Source organism: Triplophysa rosa, linkage group LG21 (genome assembly GCF_024868665.1).
Source record: "Triplophysa rosa linkage group LG21, Trosa_1v2, whole genome shotgun sequence".
In the NCBI taxonomy this organism is placed as follows: Eukaryota; Metazoa; Chordata; class Actinopteri; order Cypriniformes; family Nemacheilidae; genus Triplophysa; species Triplophysa rosa.
The window spans coordinates 11,008,493-11,032,080 of NC_079910.1; the positions used below are offsets into that span (position 1 = coordinate 11,008,493).

General features: G+C 38.1%; 2 protein-coding genes across 9 annotated transcripts in view; one reads left to right on the forward strand and one right to left on the reverse strand.

Moving 5' to 3' along the window:
- The window catches only part of megf6a (multiple EGF-like-domains 6a), a 31,168-nt gene extending 13,781 nt beyond the window's left edge, over positions 1-17,387 (forward strand). The window contains exons 4-34 of one of the 2 annotated variants that reach the window (XM_057362954.1): positions 1,243-1,365; positions 1,792-1,914; positions 2,270-2,407; positions 3,147-3,269; positions 3,409-3,531; positions 3,623-3,790; positions 4,105-4,236; positions 4,320-4,448; positions 4,529-4,657; positions 4,908-5,042; positions 5,136-5,270; positions 6,676-6,801; positions 7,725-7,856; positions 8,683-8,811; positions 11,470-11,601; positions 11,744-11,872; positions 11,952-12,080; positions 12,441-12,569; positions 12,935-13,063; positions 13,196-13,324; positions 13,436-13,564; positions 13,733-13,861; positions 13,950-14,081; positions 14,618-14,746; positions 14,854-14,982; positions 16,002-16,130; positions 16,395-16,523; positions 16,611-16,739; positions 16,816-16,944; positions 17,061-17,189; positions 17,274-17,387. In XM_057362954.1, the coding sequence (XP_057218937.1) occupies positions 1,243-1,365; positions 1,792-1,914; positions 2,270-2,407; positions 3,147-3,269; positions 3,409-3,531; positions 3,623-3,790; positions 4,105-4,236; positions 4,320-4,448; positions 4,529-4,657; positions 4,908-5,042; positions 5,136-5,270; positions 6,676-6,801; positions 7,725-7,856; positions 8,683-8,811; positions 11,470-11,601; positions 11,744-11,872; positions 11,952-12,080; positions 12,441-12,569; positions 12,935-13,063; positions 13,196-13,324; positions 13,436-13,564; positions 13,733-13,861; positions 13,950-14,081; positions 14,618-14,746; positions 14,854-14,982; positions 16,002-16,130; positions 16,395-16,523; positions 16,611-16,739; positions 16,816-16,944; positions 17,061-17,189; positions 17,274-17,290 (3,932 nt within the window). In that variant the 3' untranslated portion in view covers positions 17,291-17,387. Of the gene's footprint in view, positions 1-1,242; positions 1,366-1,791; positions 1,915-2,269; positions 2,408-3,146; positions 3,270-3,408; positions 3,532-3,622; positions 3,791-4,104; positions 4,237-4,319; positions 4,449-4,528; positions 4,658-4,907; positions 5,043-5,135; positions 5,271-6,675; positions 6,802-7,724; positions 7,857-8,682; positions 8,812-11,469; positions 11,602-11,743; positions 11,873-11,951; positions 12,081-12,440; positions 12,570-12,934; positions 13,064-13,195; positions 13,325-13,435; positions 13,565-13,732; positions 13,862-13,949; positions 14,082-14,617; positions 14,747-14,853; positions 15,012-16,001; positions 16,131-16,394; positions 16,524-16,610; positions 16,740-16,815; positions 16,945-17,060; positions 17,190-17,273 lie in introns of those variants that run through there. The other variant, XM_057362955.1, reaches the window with a different exon arrangement.
- The window catches only part of kcnab2b (potassium voltage-gated channel subfamily A regulatory beta subunit 2b), a 51,179-nt gene continuing 44,896 nt past the window's right edge, over positions 17,306-23,588 (reverse strand). For 5 of the 7 annotated variants that reach the window (XM_057362984.1, XM_057362980.1, XM_057362979.1 and 2 more), the window contains one exon: positions 22,537-22,648. In XM_057362984.1, the coding sequence (XP_057218967.1) occupies positions 22,559-22,648 (90 nt within the window). In that variant the 3' untranslated portion in view covers positions 22,537-22,558. Of the gene's footprint in view, positions 22,649-23,588 lie in introns of all 7 variants that reach the window. The other 2 variants (XM_057362983.1, XM_057362985.1) reach the window with 2 other exon arrangements.

Below are 23,588 nucleotides of genomic sequence, written 5' to 3' on the forward strand. Positions count from 1 at the left end.
ATTTAATTTGTGTGATTTTTGTGATTTTAAATGGGTCCACATGATTAATTTCTTTGCGCTACACATTTAAAATGGTAGTAAGTTAACAATACAAATCATACAGACCCCAGTTTACTCATCCAAGTGTGCTGAACAGTGTGTTTATGGCTGATATAAATCTGAAATTATTTGTAGCTCCCTGATGAGTACATCATAAGATTCATGGTTTTTCTGTTTACTTTGGTTAAAAAAATTAATCTTTTTTCAAATGGTTCAAAAATGCAGTGTGTAAATGTGATTTTTATACCAGCAGCAGAAATGATCAGGCATAGGACAATTATGCAACAAATGTAAAGAAATTATAAAAATATTTAAAATACGGGACCAAAAAAGCCCCCCAATTGAAGTGATTTGTTTTTTTTAATGTTTATTTTAGTAAATATACACTGTACCGTTATCTGTATTCACAGTCTGAGTAGAATGTGTTTTTACTGTACACTGCAAAAAAACTGTATTGTTATTAATGTTTTGTTATTAATTAAAAAATCTAATGTTTTTTTTTACAGGTTTTTCATGTAAAATGTCAAAATAACCCTGAATTTAATTGTTGTTTTTACAGATGTTTTATGTATTTTAAAATACGGTCAAAACCCCTAAAATGACAGAAAAAGACTGCAAATTTAAAAGAAAACCTGGGGAAATGTAATTTTACTGGGAAAAAACCCAGTTGCGGCCAGCTGCCAGAAAATTTTAGTTTTTTTAACAAGATTTCTTTTTTTAACAGTTTATTTTTGAAATACGGAAAAGACAACACATTTACAAGAAATTTGGGAAAACAATTGAATCCTTTTATCTTATAATTTTACAGGGGTAAAAAATCTTTTACGGTATATTTCTGTTTTTGGATTTACATAAAATTTCCGTTTTTTTACTGATTTGTTTTTACAGTGTACTTTCTGTAAAAAACAGCAATTATGTCAATGTGACAAACAAACTTTTATGTTTAGAAAACAAAAATAAGCCTCTGAAAATCAAATCCAGGGATTTCATATATTGTCCTTGATTATTCTGCTTTTCTAGTGCCTAGACGCCACCATAATGTGATTTGGGCACCAAATTCAGACTGTCTCTATTCTACACAAAAGTGTTGGCCAGGAAAGTTTGAGAAGTCAGATGAAGCCTGTAGGAGTTGTTTGTGTATTGATAATAAGTGTTTTCATGAGAGATAGACAGTAATGACTAATGAGATCCGACATGTTTCAGTGAGGAACCCATGTGCAGAGAGGAACGGCGGCTGCATGCATTTATGTCACAGCGATGGCGGTCAGGCTGTGTGTGGCTGTCACCAAGGATTCGCGCTGGCCTCGGATCAGAGGAGCTGTCAAGGTAAATGCCTGTGACAGCAACACTGAAAGAATCTTCATGGTAGAGTTCAGTTTCGCTGTCATGGAAAGTATGGTTTCTCATCCTGTTTCATTCTCACGGTTTGCTGTAAAAGCCGAGAAGAGCAAAGCACTGTGTTTAATCAGGGGAAAGCTGAGATTTGTGGAACGTTTCTTGTCTTCTAAACACTGGCCAGGGTTGGTGAGAGACACTGAGCAGAGCTTTCCACTCTGACAGAACCACTGATGCACTTAACACATGAGGAAACCTTTGGGTGTGTGTTGCGATCATCGAGGTTCATTCATGCGATTATATGAATCTCTTCTGTTTGTCAGATTGAGAGTGACTCAAGCTCAGGGAACTTGAAGGTATATGTGACATTAGATATCTGTGAAAACAGAATAAAAGTCTATCATGGGTGTGTTGCAGATGTGGATGAGTGTGAAACCGGTAAGGCGGGTTGCGCTCATAGTTGCCGAAACACGCCGGGTTCTTTCTCCTGTGTCTGCAGTCCTGGATATGAGCTGGGCTCTGATAGCAGGAAATGCTACCGTGAGTTACTTTTTACCATTTGGTTACCAACATTCTTCAAAATATCTACTTTTGTGTTCTGCATAAGAAATAAAGTCAAACATTTTTTAAATGAAAAGAGGGCGAGTAAATGATGAAATAATTTTATCCCTTTATTAAATGATAAGATGCCGAAACATCCTTCTTCATAGCATAACATTTGTGCTAACACGTGACTAACATATTGTTTGTGTCTGAATATTAAACTGTGATAAGAGACTTGTATTGTGACATAGAAAATCTTAAAATTTGAATACTTTTCGGGCCTCTGTATGTTAAATGTTTGCTAAAGAGTGTTTGTATGACTGTGTAGTTCTGCATGCATTCTTTCCTGCAGGTATTGAAATGGAGATTGTTAACAGTTGTGAATCTGATAATGGCGGCTGCTCACATCACTGTCAGCACGGCACGACTGGACCCGTCTGCAGCTGTAATCAGGGTTATCAGCTCGGTGAAGACCTCAAAACCTGTGTGGGTCAGTATTGCCGTTTCATATGTTATTTATTTGTTTATATACAGTAGGGCCTATACTGTAAACTTGGATTCATTGTTATCCCAACTGCACTGATAAAACCACAAGATCATTATTCCTCAAATATAAACAGCTGCTTCCTGTAAAAACACATGTCTACCAGCTGGATCTTAGCCTTTTTATTAGAACTTGTGTTGTTCTGCCTGAAGTTTTTTTTTTCTCAGAATAATTACCCCTCACCATAACTGGAAATATGTAAGTACTCAGAGGTCCATTACATGCCGATGGCTCGTGGCCTCACTTCCTGTAAAAGTGACTGAACATATGGGATGTATTTCAAATGGCATTTTTTGTGCCGTTGAAGGGGGCACTGCTTGTGGGGCCCACAAGCAAAATGTACAATGGAAACATCAAAGCATCACATAAAGTAGATATAATTTCATCCCAAAACTGAGGTAATAGAATTTATGGTAACACTTTACAATAGGGTTGTATTTGTTAACATTAGTAAATGCATTAACTAACATTAACTAACAATGAGCAATATAGTTTTTCAGCGTGCTAGTTCATAGTGCCACAACAATCAAAAGACATATGGCATCAGGTGAACATATGACACTATAATGGCCACATAAAATCCTTAAAATAAATCACTTAAAATACTCTGAGTAGGACATAGTAATGATCACTTTCATATGGAATTATTTCATTCATGAAAAGTGTTTTTTTGTGTGTGTTTTAGACCTGGAGGAATGTGAGGAAGGGACATCCTGCTGTGAGCAGGACTGCACAAACTATCCCGGAGGTTATGAGTGCTACTGCAGGGCGGGATACAGACTCAACTCAGATGGCTGTGGATGTGATGGTGCGGTACTCGTATATTCTATTTACTACAATATCAGATTTGCTGTAACAGTGAGTTTCTGTATCAAAGCTAAAAAAAACGCAGCAGCGGTTATTACAATTCAGTCATGCTTTCTAAAATGTTTTCCGCTTGTGTGTAGATGTGGATGAGTGTCTGTCTGATAATGGAGGCTGTGAGCACACGTGCCAGAACACGGCCGGCTCTTATCAATGCTTCTGTCGCTTTGGAAACCATCTGGCTGAGGATAGACACTCATGTATTCGTAAGTTCACTTGTTCGCTAAGTGTTCATTAGTTTTGCGCAGCTAAGAGGACAAAACTGATCATGTCAATATTTTTTTTTGTTCTCTGTAGCTCTGGACAGAGCCGTTGAGGAATTGTCTAGTCCAGTGGTGGTTGAAAGACCTCTCGTTCATCTAACACTTCTTCAGGACTACCCACAATCCCTGGAGCGCTATAATGACTATGAGGAAGACGGCTTTGGGGAACTGCGGGCGGAGACCACCATCTCTGAGAAATTTGGTTTGTTGTGAAATCTCGCCATATGGCAAGACTTATACGCTGTTAGTATTGCCCATACCTAGGGTAAGAGATTTGAAAAGACTAATGTATCCCACATTGTTTGTGTTGATATGAATGATACCTTAAATCCTGCTTGTTAAGGAAAAGTGTGCTATTATTTGTATAATTTTTTGAGGGGGGTTTATATGACACATCTAAAACATACTTTTTGCATAAAAAAGAGACCAGATTATTATAGCAGTTATATTATATTATAGCCAATGACACTGTAAGTAATACTAACTACAGTTTAATATTGCATGTGTTAATATCAGTGTGTCTGAATGGGACTTTTGGGCACGACTGCAGTCTGACGTGTGACGACTGTTCTAACGGAGGATTGTGTAACGTGGAGAGAAACGGTTGTGACTGCCCTGATGGTTGGACAGCGATCATCTGTAATCAGAGTATGTTCATTATGAGCTTATGCAGTATTAACACAAATCATTTTCTTAATTTCTGTGAATGAAGTTTTCTTTGCTCATTTCAGCTTGTCCCGAGGGCACATTCGGCAGGAACTGTTCCTTCACTTGTAAGTGTAAAAATGGTGGTACCTGTGACCCGGTGAGTGGGAGATGCCGCTGCCCACCTGGAGTCAGTGGAGACCTGTGCCAGGATGGTGAGTAAGGATTATAATTATTATCATCATTAGTGGCATGTTTAGATAAAATGCAAATGTTTTCATTCTGTGATCTTCAGGCTGTCCGAAGGGACTATATGGAAAGTATTGCAACAAGAAATGCAACTGTGCTAATAATGGACGCTGTCACCGTACATATGGAGCTTGTTTGTGTGATCCAGGGCTGTACGGCAGGTTCTGTCACTTACGTGAGTTTGTCAGTACTTCAGACCACATCTGAGACTCTGAAGACTCAGACACAATGTGATTTACCCAAGTAGGATTTTAATGGAAACATGGTTAAGCAATCCTTATATTAGAATGTTCCAGCATCTTTTGTGCCTCTGTAAATATGTTGTTTTAGGACCAACAAAGATGTTGATCCAGGAAAATGTCCTATTTGGGTAAATCATGTTAGCTTTAAACAATCTAACAATTGTCTTAAAATGGCTTTTTCAGCCTGCCCAAAGTGGTCGTACGGATCTGGCTGCTCATCAGAATGTCAATGCGTACAGCAAAACACACAGGAGTGCCACAGACGCCATGGAACGTGCAGGTGCGAACCAGGCTATCAGGGAAAGACCTGCAACCAAGGTCAGCTGAAGAGCTACGTATACTGTACACTCAACTAATAATAATTAGTGTCAATGTGAAATGTTTTCATTTTTCTGTTTGGTTGTTTTTTAGAGTGTGATGCTGGTTATTACGGTCCAGGATGTAAGTCAAAATGCCAGTGTCCAGCAGCAGTGTCCTGTCATCACGTGACAGGGCAATGCCAGCGTCAATGCCCAGCCGGTCTGCATGGGGAAAACTGTGAGCAAGGTGAAGTTTTAGCTGGTATTTAATGACATTGTACAGTAAAATTTATAGGAGCAATGTGGAGATTTTAGCGGCATCTAGTGGTGAGGTTGCGAATTGCAACCAACTGCTCACTCCTCACTTCCTTTTAAAGCACTACGGCAACTGACACAGGACAAACATGTTTGTCTTTTTTTTTGTTTTTGCTTCTTTGCTGAAGGAGATAACATATTTACGAAACGAGCTCTGTAGAGCAGTTTGTCCGTTTGGGCTACTGTTGAAACTACATGGCGAATTCCATGTAAGGGGACCCGTGGTGTATATAGTTGGAAATAGCTCATCCTAAGATAATGAAAACATAACGCTTCATTATGTAAGGTCTTTATACACCTCTGAAGACATTGTCATCTACGTCTGTGAGTCATTGTGTAGTTTCATTGTGAGATACAGCCGCCAAAGACTAGAATGCGTGATGGAAATTCTTTTATCTCCCGCTCAAATGTTTTCCCTGAGCATGACTATGATCCTGTATTTCATGTGAAGATCTAGAAATAATATTTAAAACATGTTTAAAAATATTATGAAAGCATTAACGTGTTGACACATATCAACACCTATTTAGTGTAAAGCAAAATCCAGTTTAGAAAAACAAAGTGTCTATTTATTATTGAGGGTTAGGGTTTGCTGCAACCTGCAGAATTCAATTTATTATATTAATATATTAATAATATCAATAATATGCATATATATACTAAATGTGTAAATATACAGTATATACTGTATATATGAATTTGCCAATCAGAAACAATACAGCAGCCCAGACCCCGAGCAGCTCCTCCGTGCTTGATTCCACTCCACTTGGCAGGGGGTACGGAAATATCCGGAATATTTCTACAGAAACAGTGAGCTGGCAGTCAAACATCACAAGCTGGAAGCCATTAAATGATCCGAGTACAGCGTCTGCCATCAATTAGGAACAGCGGGCTGCGTAGGGAGTCACTTTGGCTTGTCTCTACATGTTGTTCATTGCCTCTGTGTTTCTTCTGTTTTCTGACCTTTCCATTCTTTACTTTGGACTGTCCAAGAGCAAAGATGAAGAGAATGGAGCTCTTGGTCCAGCCACATGGTTGTTTGTGAGCTTCTTAGGTTTATGCTGATATTTCAACCACAATGTGAGAGCAGAGCCACCAGAAATATCAGCCGTTAGATATTTAAAGACATAGTTCACACAAAAATTGTCATCATTTATTCACCAGCATGTTGTTCAAAACATGTATAAGACTCTTTCTTCTGTGCAACACAAAAGAAGATATATTGAGAAATGGTTTGGTGTTCATACAATGGAAGTCAATGGGGCCATGGTTGTTTGGTTACAAATGTTCTTGAAAATATCTTCTTTTTAACATTTGTATTTAACTGATTTTAACAGCGTGCCCTGTGGGACAGTTTGGATCTGGATGCTCACTGTCATGTCAATGTAATGGAGCCCCATGTGACTCTGTAACAGGACAATGCCACTGTCCCGCCGGGCAGACTGGAGACCACTGTGAGAAAGGTAACAAAAGCAGCGCTTCCGGTCATTAAATGCTGCAAAACAGCATGACAAACAAGAAATCGCGGAACAAACGTGGTGCAATGTCATGCGATATCATTTGTTTGCAAGCGGACCATCATGTACAATTATCCAATTGTATCTGAAATTGTATAATTGCTCTCTGATCCGTATTAAACAACCTGACAAGCTTAAACTGTGTTGAGGAGAGAGCTGAAATTGGTTTTGCCATTAATGACTTTTCATCCTGTTCTGTTTTGGAGCGAATGATGTTGTTTAAAATGGAGAGACTGCTGTGGAGGTCTATTATTAGTCACAGTTTGCTTAGCCAAACATCACAGACTTAAATGTGGTAATGTATCTGTCCTCATGGGCCACTCATTTAGAGGAATTCTTTGTCAAATACACAAGAACATAACAAGACGAGAGCCAAGCTACGGCACAGGACAGTTAACAAGCTGGAGAGGACTATTAACTGTTAATGAACAGTCTGGGGCTTCCAGCTGAGTATGTGTGTGTGTTTATATATGAGGTGTGTTGTGATTGGCTCCTATTAGTGAGGGATTTTCAGTGTTTGATTTATACAGTAAGATTTTGCTTTTTATGATGTCATCATTTATTCACCTTTATGTTGTTCAAAACCTGTATGCTTTTCTTCTGCAAAACACAAAAGACGATATTTTGAGAATGTCTGAGTGGTTTTGTGTTCATACAATGGAAGTCAATGGAGGCCAATGTAGTTTGGTCAACAACGTTCTTCAAAATATCTTCTTTTCTGTTATGCTGAAGAAATAAAGTCACACAGGCTTGGAATGACATGAGGAAGAGTAAATGATGTAAGTACACCATTTGTACGTTGATTTTTCACAAATTATAGGGAACTTTGGACTCTTTACAAACTGTAACTGTGTAAAGTTTATTTTCAGACTGTGAAGAGGGCCGTTGGGGTTTGGGATGTGCCGAGCTGTGCCCTGTATGTGACAATGGTGGAGTGTGTGACAGACAGAATGGAACCTGTATTTGTCTCCCGGGATACATGGGAAATCTCTGTGAGAACGGTGAGCTCTACTTTATTTCAAATAATAATAATTCATAAAAATAATTCATAATCTTTAATTTTGTCATCTATACTAAACATCTGTCATAAGTTTAGAATTAAGTGTCACACATTAAGGCAGAAACATTTACATTTATGCATTTGGCAGACGCTTTTATCCAAAGCAACTTACTTTGCATTATACTATACATTTGTTTCTGAATATGTGCAATCCCTGGGATCGAACCCATGATCTTGGCGTTGCTTGCACCATGCTCTAACCACTGAGCAACAGGAAAGAAACATGTGTTGTGTATTTTTGATAATGAATTTTAGATATCATTACACTTTTGTAAGTGATTCATTGGATAAGAGAAAAGTGTCTGACATCACTGAAATAAGTGTCGTGAAATAGAGAGTTTGCATTGGCATCACTTTCCCATGCACGTGAACACGCCAGTACACAACATATGTAAAATATTCATATAAATCAATATTAATATAAATTAAATAAAATATAAATAGTTATATTAATAGCCAGACCGATCAACAAACACAGACTGGAAGTTAACTTCAGGACAAATACGTCCTTCCAATGAAACCATCTATACTGTAAGTTTGTATGAAATACATGCTTTGAATGTTAAAAGAAATAAAAAGCTGGGGAAACTCTGATTTCGTACTCGATCTGTTTGTACAATCAATTGCACAATAACTTTTTCCCGTTCTAAATAGAGTACAGATAGAGGTGACGTCACGTGCATACCCTCTATACCACATTTGTCTCTTTGACAGCCATGTGATCTGTTTATTTAATACATGACAAATATTGTTTTATTTCTTTTTAGTTTGCCCAGCTGGATACTTTGGCCTTGGATGCCAGTGGCACTGCTCCTGTGAAAACGACGGCTATTGCCATCATGTGACGGGTCTCTGTGTTTGCAAGGATGGTTGGACAGGACCCAACTGCGGGATAGGTAAAGCCCCCAATGAAACCACATTCATTCTGCCTTCACTTTTCCATCACTACATGATTTTTAAGAAAATATCATTAGATGATTCACACGCCTGTCCCACCCACTTCTCACATCCACCTTCAGTGACTCCATCTTTAACTAATGACTTTGATCTGTATATGTCCCATCTGTCTCCACCTCTGTGATCTCAGACAGCCTCTTTGGCAACATGAAAAGCTCCTGTGAGATCTGGGATGGTTACCCACAACCTCATCATCAGCTTTCACAAGATTAGTCTCTTTTCACTTAACACCTCCCAATGCCAAATAATCCTGGAGTTATCCTGGAGGACCAGCTGACTTTTACTGATCTCATTTAGTCTTGCCTCTTCATGCCCCATAAACTTAAAGAATTCCAGGCCTTCCTTCACTGCAGCACCACCCAGCTCCTTGTTCAGGCTTTACTGTGGACTTTTGCACCTCACCCATTGCTGGTTGCAGGGCCGTGCACAGGGGGGTGGCCCGGTGGCTAGAGCCACTGCCCCGCTGCCCTCATCTTCTGAGGTGCCCCTTTCAGCCCCACCCCCGGGCAGGCATCCATTCAAGATCCCCGCTAAAAGATGTTAACGCTCCGCTAAAGAGCCACTCTTTCCGCAATCCGCTCCGTGTTTTCCCGCTCGCTCCCTAGTATAACTCACAGATCCGCGTGCTAGAGTGAAGACAACAGTTTCAGACGTTCATCCCATTACTGTAAGAAAATTATATTCCACATTACAGACAGTGCCTGATCCGCAGAATGAATAATTTGATAGTTTGTTTTTTGTATTTTTTGTTGGTAATGTTTTGCTCTTGGTCTTTTGTTGGTGACAACTGCCAACAACGTGTACAAAATATCCACGTTCTCAAAGAGAATTAGAATTCTTGACGAATCAAAATGGTTGAACCCGATTTGATAAAACACCAAATTTGCGGTTATTGGCACACTTTGTAGTAAATGCCTACACAAAGCGGACCGTTTTTCACACTGTAACTGCTGTGCAGTACATTTCCCACTATCATCTATTTTCTTAGTTAAAACAGTCATCTATAACATATAATATAATATATTAATATAACATTCAGACCATATTAACAGTAGCCCAGATAGCAAGGGAGTACGTTATACCTATTGAATCAATGTTAAAACTGTTGATTTGTCAATGCATGAATATCACTTTTAGCCTGCAAATAATTTTGAAAAAATGTTGAAATTTCAACAAATCACCATTAATGTGAAAATAATGGCTTTGGCTACTATACATGTTTTCAAAGAATTGCACTCTAGCATAGTACAACACAAAATATAGATGAACATATTTACTGAGTGCTACAGTGTGAGCATAAGAAAGGCATTTCTAGGAGTGCCCTCTTTTGTTTGTTTCGGCCACTGCCCCTAAAAATGTCTGTGCACGGCCCTGTCTGGTTGGCTCACCTAAAATGAAGCTAAATCTGTTCAATCTCCTTTCATGTCATGTCTTCAATCAAGGTTCCTCGCTAAAAATCATTTTATTCATATTTTTCTATTGAAACATCTTTAATGGCGAAGCAAAATTGCAAACGACTTGTTTTCAAATACGTTAAATTGTATTACTTAATTTTCAATGCAAAAAAACATGATTATTTAGTATTTTATTTGTTTTTTAGTACAGAGATATATACAGTATTAAATTTAGATACATTTATTAAGAAACAAAATGAGTGGCAAAACACAGCAAAATGGCTGATTTCAATAGACAGTTTCAAAGCAACAACATAAACAAACGTTACTGCGCATGCACGCTTTTGTGGCTCGAGTCCCTGTAGATTATTTCTGATAACAATTAAAAGAAATAACAAGTAAATGACATTTGCTAGCAAGTTAATAATATGTCTAGTTACCAGTAGAAGAACCATTACTTGGCTAAATTTAAGTGCGACAAAGTTACACGACCCATTCAACAAATTGTTTTTTTAATAAAATTAATATACAATAAAATTAAAGAAATCGATTATTTTATACAATTATTATTCAGTAAAATATTAATTTAAATTAATAGGAATATAAATTAAATAAAATATAAATAGTTGTATTATTAGTCACTAGCCAGACCGATCAACAAACAAACTGGAAGTTGGAAACATTGGGTCAGCCGCGTACACCCGATGAAACTGTCTATAGAAGAAACAAAGAAACTGGGACTAAAACTCGCAATTATTTGCTGAAATAAAGATAAATGATCTAAGATCATGATTTATCTTGGAATGAATTAGAATAAAACAAGTTTTCTTAATAATTTGTCAAAATTAAGTAATCTTATGCTGAAAGTGAGAAAAAATATCACTTTCAACTTAATTTGAAGAGAAAACAAGATTATACTATACATGTTTTCAAAGAATTGCACTCTAGCATAGTACAACACAAAATATAGATGAACAACATGGGGATAATGGGTAGCGGGGATAATTTTCCCATTGGCAGTTTTTTTCTTGTTTTTCGGCAAAACACATTATTTAGATTTTTTTTTCAAGAAACAAAACTAAATATCTTATGTCATTTTGCAAATAAATGTGTCTTGATTTAAGAATTTTTAGATATTTGTACTGGTAAACAAGATATAAAAAGTATTTTATGTTGTAATGGGTCGCGTTTGTTCTGTGACAGCGTGTGAGGTGGGACGCTGGGGGCCAAACTGTGCCCACCTGTGTGAGTGCAGGAGCAGTGTGGGAAGCTGTGACCCTGTGAGTGGGCAGTGCCACTGTGAGGTGGGTTACATGGGACCACACTGTGAGCAAAGTATGTTTCACTTCACTGCTCTTCTTACGACATGTTGTTTTATTTGAACAGTGCCAAAGCTTTAACCAAATCGTCATTATTCTATTTCTATCTTACTTTAAAGTTAATTTTATACTGATGATGTTGTTTTCCTGTTGTAAAGAGTGTCCTGAGGGCTTCTTCGGCCAAGCCTGCCTCCACAGATGCCAGTGTGAGAATGATGCAGCTTGCGAGCATGTGGGTGGAGCCTGTACTTGTTTACCAGGCTGGACTGGAACACACTGTGAAAAACGTAGGGTTGTCCAGTTTCAACTGGCTACAGTACTCTAAAACTATAAAGTAACCCGTGTGTATTTATGTGTACTTCACAGCCTGTCCTGAGGGGTTTTATGGTGTAGAGTGCCGGCAGAAGTGCCAGTGTTTAAATGGTGGTCGTTGTCACCCCATGACTGGAGACTGCCAGTGTCCATCTGGCTGGGTCGGGCCCCTCTGTAACAAAGGTTAGTCATTTATTGTTAGCACCAGGGCTGGATTGGGAAGAAAAATCGGCCCTGGCATTTTTAGGCCTTCAACCAAATCTGTCGACCGGGGGTGGGGGGGGGCGGGTAGCGGGGATAATTGGGGGTTATAATACGTCCGTCTAAGCGGCCAACGCCTCCGTTACGGCCCCGTTAGCGGCCACGTTAGCACATATTTAATAAAATGTAATAAGATGCCTGTTCAAAGCATTCCCTCTGTCTCTAATGTGAAGTAAAATTATAAAATAGAATATATATACACCTTGTGGCATTGTATTTCAGTATGCATTGCGGATCCCTATTTTTTAAAATACATTTGCTTGTGTTTCTTTCTTGCCATAGCGTGTGAAATTGGCACATATGGTCCCGGCTGCGATCTGACCTGCAGCTGCCAAAATAATGCCACCTGTGACCCTGCTGATGGCCGATGTGCGTGTGCAGCCGGGTGGAGAGGTCTCAGCTGTGAACAAGGTGGTTTTCTTATCCCTTGATTCTGATTTGAGTGTGTAACAGGATAGTTCGCCCCAAAATTACAATTCTTTCACCGTTTACTCATTTCAAACCTCTATGACTTTCTTTCTTCTGCAGAACACAAAAGAAGACATTTTGAACATTGTCTTCCATCGTATGGCACAAAACCACTGGGTTTTCCACATTTCTCAAAATATCTTCTTTTGTGTTCCACAGAGGAAAGAGTCAAATGCAGGTTTTGAATGACATGAGGGTGAATAAATGATGACAGATTTGTTATTTTAATTCTCTGCCTGGGTCATAATCTCATTTCCACTACTCGCGTGTTTACCTGTTTGTTTCACTGTCCTGTTGCTTCTTCCCAGAATGCCCAGCTGGCTTCTATGGTGTTGGCTGTCACCAGCACTGTCTATGTCAGAACGGAGGGTCATGTGACCGAATCAGTGGGCACTGCATGTGTCAAAGCGGCTGGACTGGAGTCGCCTGTGAACTTGGTGAGATAGACACTAAACATTCTCTGCTTTTCATAGCAACAATAAAACATTTCTTTAGACATCTTAGGCATGCTTTAGATTCCTCCTGTTACAGTATGTGTTACCTAATGTGTCTTTTTGTTTCATTTCCAGAATGTGCCCCGGGACACTTTGGCATAGACTGTCAACACAAGTGTGAATGTGAGAATGGTGGCTTGTGTGACAGACAGAGTGGCAGGTGCTCGTGTCCGGCAGGCTGGATCGGGCTCCGCTGTGAAAGGGGTAAACAACCTGCTCTGATCGCATCATATGCTGCTTTTAAAAAATAGAATAAAAATACTTTATGGGACAATAATATACATTTATATTGCCGTCCTGTGTGTTTGTGATCAGCATGTGGGGCAGGTTTGTACGGCCCAGGTTGTAAGGAGCGATGCAGGTGTGATCATAACGCCCCATGTCACCACATCACCGGCAGCTGCATGTGTCCAGCAGGCTGGAGAGGACCGCACTGTGAGAAAAGTAATTTTCAGTGCACTGGAAACACTTACTATTCACCAGGGAAGCCACTGGGAAAACTCATAAAAACTTACACAGTTTTTCTCTTTATATGAACTTATCTCAGCATGTATTTTCTGTAAGACTGCCCTCTGCTGGCAGACCCAGTGTAACTCATTTTTGCTCTTACAGTTTGTTTGCCTGGTTGGTACGGGAGGCGATGCTCTCAACGCTGCCTCTGTCCTCGCGGCTCTTCCTGCAATCATGTGACCGGGGAGTGTGGCTGCCCACCAGGCTTTACCGGAAACGGCTGTGAGCAAAGTGAGCTGTTATTCTTATTTCCTCATCCGTGTTGTCTTTAAGATTCATGGTTTCTTAACTGATATTCTGTCTCATTGTTGCTCTTCAGGGTGTCACCCGGGCACATTTGGACTGAACTGTAATCACGTGTGTCAGTGTTCACAGGTGAATCAGCTCTGTCATCCTGTAACCGGTGTGTGCTACTGTGCCCCGGGTTACCATGGCAACAACTGTGATGCAGGTGGGCTCTTCATAATCTCTATAGAAAGAAATCTTTACCTTTATTGATGCTCAAACTCTTCTTAATGTTTTTTTTCATACTTAGAAACACTACAGATTGACATCTACTTAAAGGGATAGTTCACACAAAAAGGAAAATTCTGTCATCATTTACTCAACTCACTTGTCAGTTCAAACCTGTACGACTTACTTTCTTCTGCAGAACACAAAAGAAAATATTTTGAAGAATGTTGGTATCCGGACAACCGCGGTACCTATTCACTTCTATTGAATGGACACAAAACCAATGCAAGTGAATGGGTTCCACCGTTGTTTAAAATTTTCATTTTGTGGTGAACAATCCCTTCAACATCTACTTAAACTGCAATTTATAACTTTAGCCTCTCTATAACTGATATTTATTAACTTTTAACCAAAAAGTTGTGAATTTCAATGCGCCTATTGTTAGTGTACAAATAAACTTGTGTCAAAGTTAAAAACATTAAAGTGTTGCCTGAAGTATGTTGTACCCATGATGCATTGTTTTAACTGTTGTAGAGTGCGAGGCAGGCCATTATGGTCCAAACTGTGAGAGGAAGTGCCAGTGTCTTAATAACGGCGTGTGTAAGACCACCACTGGCACCTGTACCTGCCCACCAGGATACATCGGACCAAACTGCAATATCAGTTAGTCACACTAAGCTAAGTTTTATAACACATACATTATGATGTCATTTTGAAACGATGTAATAAAAGTGAACCAGTGTGATTACTAACAGTTACTCTCTCTGAAGCTTGTCCAGCAGGGCGTTATGGTCAAGACTGTGCACAGGTAGCATTATGTGGCGAAGGAGCCAGAAGCGACCCGGTCACAGGCAGATGCGTGTGTAGAGGTGGCCAGCGAGGGGAGGACTGTAGGAAAGGTCATTAAGTCTGTTAAAGGGGTCATATGGTGCGAACACATGTTTTTCTGTGTCTTTGGTGTGTTATAAGTTGCCCATGCATGTATTAGACAGGTAAAATTGCAAAAATTAAAGTGTCTGAACAAAAGATGCGTTCTTTCTAAAAGCGAATGCTCACCCAGACCTGCCTGAAACGCCTCGTGTAACCACACCCCCACAAATCTACGTCAGTTCGTGGTATGATTTGACTAAGACCGCCCAAATGTATTATAATGTATATAAGGTGGGCGCACATGTCAGTACAATCGCTTTAGAACCTGATGTTCCAAATATGGTAAGAGGCGTTACATTTCCGTCACACGCTTGAAGTATTCCACCAATCACTACGCACTGGTTAACTGGCCAATCATAGCACACCTCGCTTTTCAGAGCGTTGAGCTTTGTTAAAAATCTGCACGTTTCAGAGAGGCGGGACAAAGAGGAGATACAAACATGCACGGTATGTGGAAAATACAGCGTTTTTAAACCTTAAATCGTATATACCAGTGGTTCTCAAACTGGGGGCCGTGCTCCCTGGGGGGCCCCAAGATGGATCTAGGGTGGCCACAGATTTTGTGGCATTTTATGAAATATAGAAATTTATCATAGATTTTATGCAATCATAGATCAGAAAAATGACACCACCAACCAAAAGAATTGAGGTTCCAGCATTGTATAACTGAATGTTTTTGGTTTAATAAAAATTCTTAGTTTAAGATTATACGTCTTTATATGGGGGGCCGCAAAGTGATGCACAAAGGGGGCCTTACAACGAAAAAGTTTGAGAACCACTGGTGTATACACATTGCATTACATCTAAAATAAACCATAATATTTGTTTTAGCCGTGTCATATGACCCCTTTAAAATAATGATGACAAATGGTCCTCACTTAACAGGTTTATATGAGGACTAGTTTTAACAACAGCTAACAGAAGATCATTAGCCGGTTATAAAAACAGTTGAAGTATATGGGATAGTAAACCTGTGTGTGTGTGTCAGGCTGTGCTGAGGGCTGGTTCGGAGAGGACTGTGCTCAGTGCTGTAACTGCAGTAATGGAGGAGCATGTGATGCAATTACAGGGAACTGCACCTGCGGACTGGGCTGGACAGGTGACAGCTGTGATAAAGGTGAGCTGATTATGCATCCTTAAAGGAACCGATTTGGGGGAAAAGTGTGAAAATACCTACTTTTGTGCTTAGCAATGAAAGTGAAAAGGGATAGGCACTGTTGAAAATCAAATATGACAAAATCTTAAAGTATCCCATAAAGCCATAAACCTATAGTACCAGTATTCCTAAAGTCATACTGCAATTTTTTACTTACTGTATAAAACCTTTGGGATAACAACACATTATGGTGCATTAGTGAGTTAAACATGTTCTTGTGTTCAGAGTGTCCCAGAGGCAAATATGGGTCTGGATGCCAGAAAGCGTGTGACTGTCAAAATGATGCTGCCTGTGACAGAGTTACCGGCGAGTGTCACTGTCTTCCTGGTTACTACGGTCATCTCTGTGAACATGGTGAGAAACCATTGCATCTTTTGTCATTTCTTCTCATGTTGCATCTAATGTAGTCAATATAATAGCATTTTTTTCTTTTTTCTCAAGTGTGCCCTCTTGGGTTTCATGGACATCGCTGCCAGCATCTTTGCGACTGCTGCGGCAACGCACCATGTGACCCAAGCACTGGCCGCTGCATGTGTCCTCCAGGTTACCAGGGACTCCGCTGTGAGAGAGGTGCAGAACAGTCTCATGTAATGTTTTAGCTGGTACTGGGGGTTAGGTTGCTCAGGTAATGGTGTTGTTGTTTTAGATTGTGAGCCGGGCAGATTTGGGTCTAATTGTGGTCAAAACTGTGACTGTGACAGAGGCTCACCATGTGACCCTGTCAACGGCAGGTGTTTGTGTGCACCAGGGAAGATGGGATCTCGATGTGATATAGGTAATTTTTTCCTCTGAAACCATTTGGTAGTTTTGCTTTTACCTAAACTGAAATTTCCTGTAATGTATTTTTGCGTTAGTCATTTAGTCAAATATTTCTTGTTGAATTCCCATCAGACTGTGGAGTGAATCGGTTCGGCCCAGATTGCTCGGAGGGATGCGAATGTCACAACGGAGGTCAATGCAATCCGCGCAACGGACACTGCACTTGTTTGAATGGTTGGGTTGGACCAAGCTGCCAAGAAGGTCATTATACTGTTATACAGTAGTTAAATCACAGTAAATTATGCATATTTAAACAATAACTTTGTCATATCTCTTTCACTGCAGGGCTCACGTCTAGATAGAGAACAAGCAGAAACACAAAGACATGGACTCGTCATAGTCCAGCGTACCAGTATAGTAATCTTACAGTTTCATACCCAGTTCAGACAATACTGTATGTGACAGTCCAACAAAAAAAAACTGAACATGGATACGGTTGCTGAATGTTAACTGACTGGGCTTGAATTTGTGAGTACACCTTTGGCTAAAATTTTAGCCTTTTATTGTTTTTTTTACCTACAGCGTACGAAGAATATGACTTATGCACAAACTCTTGTGGCAATTCAGATGGGTTTGTAGGAAAAACTTCATTATTCATTCTACTGGAAAAGTTGACAATGAAGACAACAGGAAGACGACTTATAATATTGAAGCTCCTCCTGGATGAGGACAAATACCATTTTTTAAAAATGTTTTAAGCATCAGTTCTGCTCAGGGAGGACCAGCTTCCTTTTGGGTTTTGCTCCAGCACAGATCAAACACAAACTACCAATCCAGATCCCTGTTTCACTTGACAATATCAGATCTTCCTAAATGCAGAAGAGCCAGAAAATGAAGTGTTTCTAAAATGTAACCCTTTATTCACCACCACTGTACTAGCTCACTCAAAAATGAAACCTTTCTCGTCATTTACACGAGGTGTCATAAGGTGAGACTAAATCATTTTTCAGAGAAATCTTGCAATTGTAAGGTACTTTAAAAATGCATCTGTTAAATGGTAAGTATCTTCCACCATTCACAATGAACAATTTCAAACAAATTCTCTCTTTTTCAATTTAGGTAGACTTTGCACACAATCTGATATGTAATATTTGTGTGTTGACATTGTCCATTTCTCAAGCATTGTACATTGAACTATTTCCTGTTGTTGAGATAATGAATGTTTTCTTGTTGAGTACTGTAAAGAGATTCCTAAAGTGTGTCTATACAACTTTGCAATGCGTATCGAATATTTGTGACATTTGATCTACAGAATTTAGACTATGCAACCTCAAAGGGGAATGTGTGTTTCCATTTTTACTGCAGATGCGTCAAGCACTTTTTCAAAAAAAATATTTTGTGCACTGTCAGGTTTTGTAACAGTAAATGTTTCCATGACCAACACAGCAGATTTTGATGCAAGTTTACGGATATTTTATGACTACACATTACATTTTAAGTGCTAAAATAGACATTGAATTTTTATAGAATGTTTTTTTTACTGCAGTTAAAGAAATCTTGGCCATACCATTCTCTTTGCATTATAAAGATATGTTCATGTATTTTGCAATTTGCACATTACTCTTTTATTATTTCTGGCATTTGACTTGTTTGGTTTTTGAATGATTTCAGAAGTAACAGGTAACTTTATTTTTCACTAGTTTTAAGTAAAAGACAAATGTGTTTTCATAAGTCTTTCGTTCGTGCAGTTTAACAGTGTTATTCCAAACTATTGTGGTGTACTGTATATTTTTGGACACAATTATAATTTCAATAAAAAATATATCCCCCATTATCACATTTCATACGTATCAAGGAATAAAGACCAATAAATCATTTATTTTATTTTCATAGGTTTGAAGCTGTACATGTTTTCCTCAAGCAATGTCATAAGCAGTAGTTCTCAATGTAAAAATAAATAAAGTCTAATTTGATAATAGTACAGTAAATAAAATCAATAACATATATCTAGATTCCGAATATATACAGGTCATCAAACCATTCCATTATGTATACAAAACTCTGCATTATTTGTCTACTTGTGTGTATACAGGAACCATAATACTATGAATAACAGTAATGGTCAATATTACAGAACTGTCAGAATAAAAGGTTATACCAAAAACAGTCTTCTATTCTTATGAAATCAAATAAATGATAATTTCATGTACTAGGTACTCCTATTTCATTCCACTATTTCTACACTGTACATTTTTTTGCTGTAGTTATGCAGCTAGTTACCAGTAACTTCTTTATCTTTACAGAAAAAAACTATAAAATAACAGCCTCATGCAATGCATTCTGGAAACCAGAAATCCTCATCAACCTTTTTCTGTTTTTGTTTCTAATTTTGGTTCCCAGAATGCTTTGCATGAGGCTGTTATTGTATAGTTTTTTTCTGTAAAGATAAAGACTTGTTAATGTTTATTGTTCATTTATCTTTGAACAAACTCATGCCAGTAAATTACATAAATGTAAATCTACAGTAAGTTACTGGCAAACTGCTGCCAATAATACTGTCATTTCTACAGATATGATTTACAGTGTACTGTACAGCGACATTTGTCCTTGTGGGATAACAAAACTCGCTTTGTTTTTAAAGCTTTACACGCAAACAGTTTCTCATTCAATGAGGCCTATAGTCTACATTAATAAACAAGTACATATGGAACAGATGTCAGTTTTAGCAACTTCTATCAAGTCATGACTTCCTGAGCAAGAGAAAACATATTCAAATTAGAGCAGGTTATACGAGGCCCATCACAAGATACAAACGTTGTGCCAACTTGATGTACTGTACAACTAAAATCCCACATGTAGATGCAGACCGATGCCCGACATGTTCATATAACAAATATATGAACAAGGACTTTACATCCAGCCTCAGCAACTGAAGCAATGCCAATTCTATCATCGAAGCTTGTGTTATCCAACTGTGGTCTTTGGTTAAAGTACTTCTTCCAAAAGCTGTATGGATTCTGTTCTTGTTCAATACTGTACATGTTTAATCAACAATCAAAACCTTCTTATTCATTACATTCAATTAATCACAGCCCAAAACAGTTTATTACTATAATATCCACTGATCTGCCATTTTTTCGTATATCCATGCAACATGTATTGAGATTTGTTTGAACTCTATAAAGATGTTTAACAACACATTAGGTTCAGAAAAAAGTGACACGCATGTATGTCAAATTATTTTAGCACTGAATCTGTATTTACTATGACAATAACATCGATCACGTTATAGCTCTCTTTTATCACACTTCTTATGCTTCTCCATTCATTACTGGTGTATTTGAAATGCCATAATGCATATACTATAGCTCATTCTATCAGTACAGATGATACACATGCTAAATAAATGGCTGTCAGCACTGAGTATTTAGTGTTAGAATTGAATAAGGCATATAATCTAGTAACTCATTGACAGCAAACTAGTGCTGTCCTACTCATTGGCTTATCGGTTTCATGACTGAGTATGATAAGATTGATCAGTTTTATAAAGACTGAATAATGTTTATGGAAAACACATGCGTAATGACATCACACAATTAAACAACTTGTACTAGCACAGTGGTTCTCAAACTGGGGGCCGTGGACCCCTGGGAGGCCCCAAGATGGATCCAGGGGGGCCACAGCTTTTGTGGCATTATATGAAATATACACATTTATCATACATTTTATATAATCAAACATCAGAAAAATAAGACAACCAACCAAAAGTATTGATGTCCCAGGATTGTATAACAGAATTAGTTTTTGGTTTAATTAAAATGATAAGTTTAAGATAATTAGTTTTTATAAAGGGGGGCCACAAAGCGATGCACGCTACACAAAGGGGGCCACACAACGGAAACGTTTGAGAACCACTGTACTAGCATACACTGCATTGACTGCAAGAATATAATAAAATGTATAAGTGTAAAATATCAATAATTAAAAACAGAAACTACATGTAGGCCCATATTATTAAATATTTCATTAATATGATGGTATATGGGTAGTTGACGAAAAAAGGTGTCTTATGGTGTGACGTAGCAAATCTTAGAAAACAAACTGTTAATATTACATTGTTTTATATTATTTATTTATATTTATATTTATCATATAAAATAGCATAAGATAGTTTTTTTTCAAATTTTTCCCTTCACACCATAAGACAAATTTGCGTCCATCAACTACCCATATGTTGGTGATTGCTTTATAGTTCAAACAGCATCTCGATCAGTAGAGGGAGCCATTGGACAAGAACATAAATCGTGTTGTACACAATCACACACGCACACACACATTTGTGTTGGTAACTTTGTGGTGACTTTCTATAGACTTCTCTTGTTTTAATACAGTCCTAACGGATTTTCGTTCCCCTAACTCAGAAACCTTGTGACCATTGACTGGTCTCAATAATGTACAGCATGTGCATCTCAGGTTTTGCTATCCTTGAGGAGACATTTGCTCCCCACAATAAAAGCTAATACTAAAAAGTTATATGTTAACCGTTATAGCAAAACAAATGATCTTCATTGTCTTTAAACAGCCCAACAGAAATTCAAAAATAACCCAGCACACAAAACGATTTGAATAAGGACATACTGTACATATTCACATGAAACAAAAACCACTTTAAATATGGAACATTAAGGCAAACTCTCAGTACTGCAGACACATGACAAACTATAAAACTTAAAACAACGCGTCATAACATAATCAAACATCAGGCGTCATGTACATTCCAGACCTTCCTATGTTCGCTTGATGAAAACAGCAGTGCAGACGACACACAATTCTTTGGTTTCAGAATGAACCGGTCAGCTGTACGCTTCACAAAGTATTAGATCATTCATCTGGGAAAAGGTTTGAAAAATAAGCCGGAGTGCAAACTATAGGTTCATGAACACTTTCAGATATTGCACATTTGTGGAGGCCTGTATTTGTGTCGTTAATATTTTTGACCGTCTCACAACCCAACACTACGTCTGTTTACCCTATAACAACTTTCTTCATGTTTAGAACTAAAAAGTAGCCATAGCTGGTTATATAAACAAGGTCTTGTAAACAAGCAGAATATTGGCTATCAATATAGCAACATTTCCATATAAAACCTATAGTGAAAATGACAGAGATGAATGGTTTTGAAACCGCTTTTGTCCAGTGATGTAACTTTCTGTTGTATCAGTAAAGTGCTTCATCAGTACTATTACGAAGATTGTTTCGGGATATGTTTAAGCTTATGTGAATGTACTCTTTCCAACATGGAGGGAAAAGCACATGCACTGGCCAGTGGATCTCATGCATTTTTAATAAGTCCTAATAATGCACCCCTTTAGTGTTTACTTTGAAGGGATGGAAGCAGGCAAGTGGTTTCTTCTAGTGGTAGGAGTGCCATTCTTATTTGAGCCGGACTAGCTGTTTTGTTCGTGAGCATGCTTCCGGTCTGCTCGTGCTCTTTTGCTCCTCTCGGGCTAATGTCGGTAGACTCCTTGTTTTGTGCGGGTTGGCGTGTGACAGTGCTGGTCCCGTGTGCCAATGTTTTATTCAGTCAAAGCTCAGAATAAGAAGCAAGTCGACATTCACTCACTTTCCTTTTAGGACCTGTAGTCCTTTTTACTGTAGGGTTTGTTGCCTAGGATACTGTCCACTTCATGTACAATAGACGATGATAACTTCGGAAGAACCTGAAAGAGTGTTTCATTGAAGCTTTAATATTTTTTGTACATTTTTTCTTTTTTTATAAATTAATTTGTCCCATGAATGTTAACTGTTTAAAATTGAAAAAAATAATGCAATAATCGTAGAAATGTTCAGAAACCAGTGCTTTAAAGGGACAAATTCTGCAATCATTTATTCACCCTCATGTCATTCAAAACCTGTAGTATATCGCTGCTGTCCTTCTGAAACCTCGAATCTGCATATTTTGTTATTTTTATTTTTTGTCATGAATCATTATTATTAGTCACCCTTTATGTATGTTTGTTATTGGGTTTTGTAAGTATCTAACCAATAGAAAGCTATTAAAAAGCTTGTCAACTCTGATTACACTGTATTTAATCATTTAAAAGTAAACAGTTTTTTTCCATTTCCTGAAAAAAAAAAATCAAATGTCTCAGGGGGTTTGTGTCTATACATTAGAGGCTGATGTTGTTACCATTGTTCTTCAAAACATCTTCTTTTGTCATGCAGGATTTAAATGACATCAGGGTGAGTGGACCGAAAGAATTTTTGTGTGAACTATTTCTTAAAGACTTTTAACTTTATAACTATACACAGTTACAAGTATTGTTCACATCCAAAGAATCCACCTGAATCATAATTACAGAAGAAATACAAATTTCCATTTGTATTTCATTGTCTTTGTGTCTTTCATTCAATAATTTCTAGAGTGAAAACTCAAATCTCACTCATTCGACAGCTTGAATAGCTCTTGTACAGAGATTCAAATATATACAGTATAAACTCTAACATTTCTAGTTTACAGCATGTTACATAATATTTATTCTGTGCCAAATCCTAAGCAAAAACTAGATTAATCGCATTCGTAATAAAAGTTTGTGTTTCATAATATATGTCGGCACTGTGCATAATAATTCTGTATATAAACTCATACACATACATGTA